We start from the raw sequence: 10,203 nt of genomic DNA on the forward strand, positions 1-10,203 counted from the left end.
TTTACAATACCACCCAATACATATCAATCGCTATTTAGAGTTTATCTATCACATAGAAGTAAACCATAACCTACCTCCACCGAAGAATCGTGATCAAGAAAGCTACTTCCCAATGCTTTTGCTTTCCTCTTCGTTCTCTCTCTCTCGCTCGTTCTCCCCTCTTTCTGTTTCTTTTATTTTTCTTGTGCAGATTCTTTTTCTTTTACCCTAATTACTATATAATCCATTATGATAAAAGTAACCCACTATTTATTTCCTAATTATCTTCTTTAACCCCCAAGTAAATAAAATATCAAACTTACCCCATTAATTTCATAATTAAAATCATGAATATTCCAAAATGCCCGTTTTAACTTTTAGCGGAAGTCTGACCAAGTCGGGGTTACGCAGCTTGTGACGGTCCATCGTATCTATGACGCACCGTTTTGCAAGTGTATCACAAAGTTCAGAAAGTTAAATTGAGTAAGGAGGTTTGTGACGGTCCGTCATATCTACGACGGTCTATGCTGCAGTTCCGTCGTGAAGTTTAGAGAGTTGATCCCAGTATCCAGATTTCAGAGTTGAAGTGTTTTGGAACAAAGACCCTCGACGGACCTTTGTGCCTATGACGGTTTGTCCTACCTGTCGTCTAGGGTACGGAGAAGAGCAGCAGGAGAAATTTCACAAGTATGGCACGACGGAGTCCATCACGGTCTGTCGTGACCTTGATGGTTCGTCGCGTGATCCGTTGACCCAGTTAGTTTTTATCAAAAGTAATTCTACTTCTCGAACCGACTAAACAGGTTGTTACAACTTGTGACATAAGTCAATTGTATTTGCAGGTTGGAGAGGGTTCACAATTTTTTGGAATCTCTTGGTGAGATAAGCTATAACCTACCTCTTGAGATTTCACTTGATGAGTTCTTAATATCAACATTTCTTTACATCCTTCGTAGTAGTGTCTTGGTTTCTATTTATTTCATGAATTTGAAGGTTACCAATCAGAGCATCTATCATCACTTTTTCATGTCCTTTGCTTCAGTGATGGCATCCACCTTGATTTCCTATGACTTGGGAAGGGTTCGAGTGTTTACTAGGATAGATAGGCTCTGTCACATATTGTAGCTCGTTGGTTATGAAGGAGAATCTTGTATGCATGTCATGAATATAATTTCTCCCTCATTCATTGTGAAGTTCAAATATTTGGTGGCCAGCATGTCCACCTTTGATTCTTTGAATTGCTCTGTTCCCTCATGAGCTATTTTAAGATAATACAAGATTTCTTTTGCCAACTCACATGCTAAAATGTGATTGTATTCTTCAGCACCTATACCACACACTAACAACTTCTTAGCTTTATAAATTTTATCGATATTTTTGTTGTCCGCCTCGTTGTACTGTTGACGAGTCTTGGAAACAACTATGGTAATTTCTCCATCCTTCACATTAGTAGTTCAGATGAAGGGTCCATTAAACTCAATATCCCAAAATAGACTGACCTGAGCAATAAGGAAGTCGTGCATCCTTGTCTTCCACTAACTATAAAACTGACCATTGAAACTTGGTGGTGTGGTTGACAATTCTCATTCTTCCATATTTAGTAGAGCATCCATATTTCTACATCAATCTCTCTTTTGGTGTTACGCCTGCTCTAATACAAAATAATAGAAAATGTGATTCCACTATAAGTCAACAGACCAAGTCCCTTAACTCTGTAATGATAGTAATAAAGAGTAACAGTGAACACAATACAACACCAGTAGTTTACGTGGAAACCTCATTGCTCAACGGAGTAAAACCACGACTTGTCCCACAAGATTCTCAACTGTTCTCACTAATCACTTCAAGCTAAAGTGAAACACAGATATAATTCCAAATGAGATTAAGCTATTAATCTAAAGGCTAAGTAATAACCCTATTACTTACTGGGTCTAAAAAGATACTACAATGGCCACCAAGATATCAAACCTCGATAACTTAGACTTTAATTAAGTAGATACAACATTGCCCACTAAATGAACTAGCTTCTAGATAACTTAGAATTTTCACTAAGCACTGCCAACTAAATTTGTTACCCCAAACAAATTTAGACTTTTATAAACATAATAAGAGATCTAAATCCCTTATAGATTAGGAACAAATTAACAATGTAAGCATGATAGTATAACTCCTAAGACACTATGATATATGCAGCTCGATCAGCTCCTGGTGTGCTTTTGGAGAATACTACACTGAGATGGTCTTTGCTTGTGTACTTGAGACTTTTCGAGATGCAAAAACTTAAAAAATGATAGACACAAAACTCAAACTCAACAAAGATGCTTCAGCACTCTAGTAGGTCCCTTTGTTGATCATGAATCTTGTTTTTCCTTGTATATGACCTTCTTTTCAAGCTTATGAATTATCAGAGAAAATCCAAGTGTTTGTTTGTTGAATCTTGAGTTTGTGTTTTGGAAAAGAGACTATATCAAAATGGACGCAAATCCTTTGGACACGGACATTGGCTGAAATACTTCTTTTATGAAAGGTTGTGCACCAACTAAATAAGAGTTGACAACCTTTAGACAACTGTCTTTTCGTCATTTTCTCATATGCAGACTTTATAGGACCAAATTCCTTGCTGCATTTTTTTCTGCCTCAGTTCTTGTAAAAAAGATTCTAACTTTTTCTCTTCTTGAATAAATAATGTTGTTTGTTTACTGTGGTATATACCAGTCACCAACATGGGCTTTTACTACTTTAACAAACAGCTTCGTCCGCCCTTCCTATTGGTGAAGTACGCTGCACATCTTACCAACCAACCTTACAAGACAACTGTAAATATAGCTTTTCAGTTGTGCACCACTTTGAATCTTGATGGAGGTACTCTGACATGGACCGGGTCCCTGCATTTGTGAGGATCATAAAAACACCTAGAATATAATATTTTCCCCCTTTTTGATGAAGATACACAAATATTTCTAATGATGAGTTAATCCATTCATTTCCCCTTTCATCAATCCTAATACGAGAAGATCATTTCCTGGATCTGGTCCCTTGTTAGATTCCTAAGTTTTCTAAATCATCAAAACTTAACATCATCTCCAAAGTAACACTATTGATCCACTGTTAAAAGAAGATCTAATACCTTATGGAGACATGTTACAAGCATGTCACAATGCATATTATTTTTGTTGTAGCTGTAAGATCAATCTTAGTTTCTTTTTCAAACCCCAGTGTACATGATTTGGATCATAGATATAGCATTAATCCTAATTGCCTTGTCAAAGTCACTAGTGGCGAAAAACATATATATGGTGCCTCCAACTACATTTACCCCAAATGTCTCACTCATTCAATTTGGCCTCGAAAATTGAATCACCAAGAAAATAAGATTGGCTTTGTTGCGGTATCAAATGATATGTAGTCAACACGCTTAGGACACTGTCACATAACAATTGCTTTGTGTAAAAAAACAAAGGATGGGGAAGAGATAGCCTATATAATGGACTTACATGGACCAGCTAGAGATTACAACATGTCTAGTTGTGATCCAACAATCAACATCGAAGTTGGATTATTGAACATCTACACGAGGAAACACGATCAATGAAACGTGTTAAAGTTTTCAGAAAGAGACAGGTTTTTAACGAAGTTAAGAGACTGATAGATTGATACTTGAATGAGGAATTAAGCATAACAATAGTTGGACATAGCTTAGGAGGTTGCTTAGCTATCATAAGTGCTTATGACATTGCAGAAATTGGATTAGATCTATGCAAAGACGGACATGTTATTCCCTTTGTGTGTTTAGTTTTCAAGAACAAGAGTTGGGAATATTAGATTAGAACAAAGGCTTGAAAGATTAGGAGTCAATGTTTTGAGAGTAGTAAGCAAACATGATTTTGAGGTTCAAATAAGACTAGTTCAAACTTTTGGAGATTATTTTTAGAGTTATTGTCACGTTGATGAAGATATAATTTTGTATCATAATATGTCCCCTTCCTCAATAAAAAAAACACGTAATCTCACATACATCACTGATTTGGAGGTTCACTTGGAGTTACTCAACTTGTTAGTACAATTTCCTTTTTCATTTCTATAAATTAAGGGTGACAATAATATTTAATCCATCCAACATGTTTGAGTTTGGGCTCAACTGCTTTCAATCCATTAAAAATTGAGTTGATATGTAATACAAATTGAACCAACCTATTCAATTAAACTGCGACAAAAGGGCTTTACATGTTGCGTTTTGACTAGTTTAAGGGTTTAGTTGGCAAAATGATGAGTAGAAGGGTTTAACTGACAAACAGAGCCAAGTACAAGAGTCTCATAGGTCAGTCAGCCAATTTAATATGGCATGTATACTATAATAAATTTTTTATCACGTACTAAAATCTTTATAAAATATAATTAAAACTTGGTAAAAATTGGAGTGATTAGGTTATGATCATTACTTTATCCGTTTTAACCCAAAAAAATTTGGGTAGAGTTGGATCTTGACCCATTTTGACTCGCCCATATATGACCAAACATGTCCAATTGTCACCTCTACAGTATATATGCAGGGGCAAAACCATCCCTTAACTTACCGGTTTGGTAGAAAATAATGTAATCTTTTTCCAAACTCTATACAAGTAATATACTCACAGCACAATAACCAAGAAAAAATGTGATCCATAATTAATAATTAAGATGTTTGACCATGTATCATTAATTTGAAGATCGAAAAAAGTATAATTTTTTGTTTCAAAGTTAAGAACAATATTTGGAAATTTCGATGCATGTCATAGAAGTTTATAAAAGAATTCTTTTCAGGACCAAGTTTTCTCAAATTTAACTACAATGTGTTCATATGAGCTGGTTTCAAGGGAAATGAAAAAGATTTTTAATTCGAAATCGATACACTATAAATTTGGCGAGAAATGTAACTTATAGCATGATTAAGACGTGTATTCAAATAATCAATGGGGAAAAATTTCATGATGTTTGATAGTACCGTGAAAAAACAGTATGTTGAATAATTTCGTCGCAAGAATCAATCCCAGCAAAAGATGAACATCAATCATGAGCCCTCTCTTATTGGTATCCAAACCAACTTATGAGCATTTCTATCTGTTAACTTTGATGTCAGTATTTAAATAAAATAAGTTATTGATTATGAAGTGTTCAAATAACCACCCTTGGGTCGATCTATGTAACTATGTCATTGATTCTACTACATGATAATTTGTTGGATTCGATATAAATTATTTTTCTAGATCCTATTAATTGAACTTTTTAGCAGGAATATAATAGTCTGACAAAGGTTTGTCAAATCCGTAACTAATGATGAAGATTCGTCCCTGACTATGGCTGTCAATATCTAAAAAAAAGAAATGCACCCTAACACATCTTTAGAAAAAAATGAAAAAAAAACAATTATTAATAAACAACTAATACATAGAGTAAATAACAAGTAACTCAAAAACATCTAATCCAGTTAATAAGAAAAACACACACACAAATTAATGGTGTTTAACAACATGCAAGAAGTTTTCTCCTTAAAAATTTGAATGTGTAAGCAAAGGAGAAACTGAAATATTGTACATAGTTAATATACTAATTCAATTTTGGGTGTGACCGAGAATATTTTAAAATCATGACAAATTCTTCACCAGAAGCTCCAACCTTTACTGGTCTTTTACCAGAGTGAGGTGCTACGCATAACCACAATTTTTCTAGATGTTTGAGAGGTAATTCAGGACGAATCAACATTTCTAGCATGCGAAGCTCCACCTACATTTCATAATATTCGATCAGAAATTCAGAATTAATAAGCGGGTGTCATGTAGAAGATATCAAAGCAAATATTGAATGATGATATGAGTAAATAATTACCTCGTCTTCGCTTTGAAGACTCAACTTTTGTGCTAGGTACTTCTTTAGGTAGGAAGACAGCTTGTTCACATCCTTATTTAACCAGAAAAGAAGTATAACATATTAATTTAAGTTAAAAGTGGTATATAGAATAAAAGAAAATACAAAATTGCAACTATATGGGAAAGGGAGGAGAGGGCGAGGACACTTCCGTTAAGCTCTTACTATACGAGGTCTAGGAAAGGTCCAAATTATTAGGTTCATTATACAGGGTCTTATTCTGCATTTTTTCACAACACAAACTTGTGATATTCATATCATATTGAAATAACTATATTAGTTATGTCGTTGATAGCTTTACTTCTTTTGGAAGATAATTCATACAAAACGAAAAAAAATACCTTTACTAAATTAAATCTAGCATGCCACAATGGATACTACACTTTGAATCAAAATGAATGAGCAACATTTCAAAAATGTATCTAGAACTTCAAGAAAATATATAGGCCGGACATAATATTTTTGTAAATATATGTTCAAATATAATTAAGTACTTACTTGATCTTTATGTAGCGGGTAGAGATTTGTGGTAAGGCTGAAGGGCCTTCCCTGAAACAATCATATCTAGTTAAACACTGTCACATAAATCGAAATAATATAGAAAAAAACAATACATAAAATTGAAAGTCATAGAATTAAACTCACTGCTTATCACATGCAACCAATGTGAACCAAATTGGATGATCTCTTTCATTCACTACTCTAGTATTACCACTACTTTTACCTCCTGTTGTCTTAGTAGTAACTTGAATGTGTGCCACATTAATATTTCTTCCACCACCACTAGCATCACCACCACCGCTATAAGAAGGAGGAGGAATATTTTTTTCTTTTTTATTTCTTCCGCGCCGTCCCTTTGGCAAAGGCACATAATCATCGTCTGAAGTCACATTCTCCTCTTCTTCTTCTTCTTCTTCTTCTTCTTCTTCTTCTTCTTCTTCTTCTTCTTCTTCTTCTTCTTCTTCTTCTTCTTCCTCTTCTTCCTATTCCTTGGCATGTTCCTCTTCCTCTTCCTCTTCTTTTTGGTGATCATGCCTAAAAATTAAGCATTATATACAAGGAACAAAATTATAGTATGTACTTCTTACTTGTTCGACATAACCTTGAGTCAAAATCTTATTTTTGTACTTGAGATTTTTTACTTATAATATGTGCTCACTTTGTCTCAAATTATGTGAAACAATACTAAGTACGATGATTAAAACATCTTTGTTTGACCAAGAATTTGGGTATAAATTCTTCACTTTCTTAAAATTTAAATGTATACACAAAAAGTACTCTAAAGCAACATAGCTAATGAATCAAGATAATACTTTTTTAAAAATATATGTATATTTGACTCCTCGAATAATAACACTTAAGCATATAATAGTATGGAGAGAGTATACTCAATGTATCCATATAGCATGAACCAAATAAAAAATAAAGCCAAAAATCAAAAGACAATGACCATTTTTACATATTAAGAAAGAGTAGTGTCTAGGACAATGATATTTGTTATTTTTTATCAGCACGAACATAAAGCAAACTCTTATCACCATAGACATATAGAAGAATAATCTAGGGTTGTATTAGAAATGTTTTTTTTTCACAATTTAAACCAACACTCAACATATGACCATCAGAATACTTGATTTCACTATTGTTTCGGATACAAATCCTTCAAAACATATTTGAAAAAAAAAATATAGTAAGTCAACATAAATAATTATTTAAAAAATTTTGAAAACTAGACTCAAAGAAAACTTTTTCTCTTAACTATCTAAACTGTAACAGTTTTACATAAAAGAAATGACAAAGGGACTATATGACTCTCCATTCCATATTATGTGATAGCATTTTCATGTCCTTTCAAATAAATTTTACATACTAGAAGCAATTTTTTTTATATAAATCACAATAATTAAGAATTCAATACATTTGAATGTTATATGAAAATCAAAATTAGAGAATATACCTGATTTTTGGCAAAGGGGAAACACCTAATTCAGTATTGCATTCTGGACAAACTTTCAATTTTTCTTCTTTTACCTTTCTCATTATGCAATTCTTGCAAACTATAAAAATATTTTTAAAAAATTAATAAAATTCCATTAAAATGATATATAATGAATCGATAAATAAAAAAATGATAAATAAAGAAAAAAATATTAAACCATAATACATAAAAATATATTAGTGTTAATGACTAGGGACAAATGCAACAAACTGATCATACAAGAAAGCTAATAAATAAATAGATTGTTTAATTAAGCAATACGTAAAGTCAATTCATTTCACAAGAACAAATGATTTATCAATAAATTAAAAAAGAAACCCCTAAAATTGAAAAAAAAATGAAAACTTATATCATTTATAGAAATAAATTAATGGAAACAACTAAAAAAATAAAAAAATAAAGATCATGAAATCACTTGTACAGATGATTTATCAAACATCAATCAAATTTAAAAACTAAACCAACCCCCTCCCCCCTCAAAAAAATTACATCTAAATCAATCTTTTTAAAAAAATTGAAAAGAGCGAAAAAATATCTAAAACTCAAGATCGTGGAATGATAAGAACAAATTATTTATCAAAATCATGAAATTACAAGAACAAATAATTTATCAACATCAATCAAATATAAACACCCCAAAAATTAAATTAATTAAAAAAATAGAAATTTTCTTACATCTATGACGACATTCTTCAATAATTGTGACATCTTTGCATAACTTTTTGCAAATTCCACATATCAAAATACTCTTCATCCCAACTTGCCATTTATCAAAACCATACATCTTCCTTCATGCATTGCCAAAAAAAATAAAAAATAATGATAACAAAAAAGAAACCAAAGCAAATATTTTTTTCCCTTAATTATAAACATATACATTCCACTATTTTCATGTAAACCACATATTAAAAAAAAACATAAAAAGAGAAAATAACACACAAAAAAATACCTTGTTTTATTGATTCAGTGTGTATATAAAGCAACAAAGAAAGAAAGTAACAAAAATTATAAAATATTGAATTTTTGGAATTGTTATTTAAATAATTAATATGTGTGAAGAGGTCTCTTTTGAATTACAAAGAGTAACAATAATATATAGACAAAATTGGTTTTATGTAGATGATAATAATCGTGAAACTCAACTATTTCTAATTCCATAGCTTTTAATACCATGAATGATACTATAAAACTTCACCCTTTCAAATTCATAGGAAGGCGGTTTTACTGTTTCAGGTTTGGTTTACTTTATTCCTTTTGTTGGGTTGTGTTCAGGTGAGCTTGCCTATAACTTAATTTTTTCAACTTATATATGTTAATTCTTATCAACACGTGTATTAGGTAATCTAAATTGAGACAGATCTATAATTTGAAGTTTATAGATTTTTATAGTGATCTTGAAATTGTGATAAGTGAGCCACGAAGTGATTATTTTTTAGATTATTTTGATAACGGGGTGAAATAAAAATATTAATAAAAGAATTTTCACATATATCTACCAATCACAATTTTCCATCTCAATAATATTTCGTGTCTTACCTGTCATAATTTTCCAAATTTTTTTCTAAATGTCATTCTTCTTCAAGTCAACAAAAAGTTGTCAAATTTGCATGTACTACCTTTTCGTTTAGAAAGAAAAAATAGAATATTTTGATGATAATTGTCTACCTTAAAAGTGGAGGGTCTACCAAGTGAAATTTGTTAGTTCTTATAGTTACATGTTAATGTTATAGTAATCTGTATTTACAAGTCTTTTTTCCTCCAAAATAGTTCCTTCACTTTTCATATTCTCTCTTTTCTTTTCTCATTCACATTTGCTAAATCCCAACATTACATTTATGATCAGTTGATTCACATCAACTTTAAGCGTATCATAATGAAATTTAATTAATTAAATCTTCAACTAGAGAACTTCATAATTCATATTTATGGTGATATTCTATTATATATTTGAAATAGTTGAATTTGGTGTAATAGTGGCAATGATAGATCATCCAAACGAATTTAAATCTAGAAAAAAAAAATTGAATTATTGGATTGCTTTATTAATGAGAGAATTTGATTATGATAAATTTGAATTTATTGTGCCAAATGCTGATAAAGTAGTACAAAATATAATAAGTATATACTCAATGTAGAACATATACATTTGATGAAGTAATCTAAGAAAAAAAATTTATAAAGTGGCTTAGGATGGATTGGTGTCTAAAATAATGATAATGTGATGTTTTTTTAAAAAAATATCTTAATACACATTTTATCTTAATACACGTTTGATCAGAATTTTGAAATTCCCTGTCATCTAAAAAAACTTTAAAAGTCCCCTT

At 31.3% G+C, this 10,203-nt stretch overlaps 1 protein-coding gene across 1 annotated transcript; it reads right to left on the minus strand.

Moving 5' to 3' along the window:
• Positions 1-5,562: 5,562 nt before the first annotated feature.
• LOC138341833 (E3 ubiquitin protein ligase DRIP1-like) lies at positions 5,563-6,913 on the minus strand. Its single transcript, XM_069293767.1, has 5 exons — positions 6,771-6,913; positions 6,543-6,681; positions 6,379-6,429; positions 5,842-5,913; positions 5,563-5,739 (listed from the first exon to the last, which is right to left on the minus strand). The coding sequence occupies exons 1-5, from the start codon at positions 6,911-6,913 to the stop codon at positions 5,563-5,565; spliced, it is 582 nt and encodes a 193-aa protein (XP_069149868.1).
• Between the last annotated feature and the right edge of the window lie 3,290 nt (positions 6,914-10,203).

This window comes from Solanum lycopersicum, chromosome 1 (genome assembly GCF_036512215.1).
Source record: "Solanum lycopersicum chromosome 1, SLM_r2.1".
Classification (NCBI taxonomy): Eukaryota; Viridiplantae; Streptophyta; class Magnoliopsida; order Solanales; family Solanaceae; genus Solanum; species Solanum lycopersicum.

What these genes read in the sequence shown, in the direction of transcription:
- LOC138341833 (XM_069293767.1), bottom strand. Translation starts at nt 6,913, where the DNA reads ATGATCACCAAAAAGAAGAGGAAGAGGAAGAGGAACATGCCAAGGAAT. An exon ending in AAGAAGAAGAAGAGGAGAAT is followed by an intron (nt 6,682 to 6,770) that starts GTGACTTCAGAC and finishes TCCTTCTTATAG; the next exon opens with CGGTGGTGGTGATGCTAGTG. An exon ending in GTCTTCAAAGCGAAGACGAG is followed by an intron (nt 5,740 to 5,841) that starts GTAATTATTTAC and finishes TATGAAATGTAG; the next exon opens with GTGGAGCTTCGCATGCTAGA.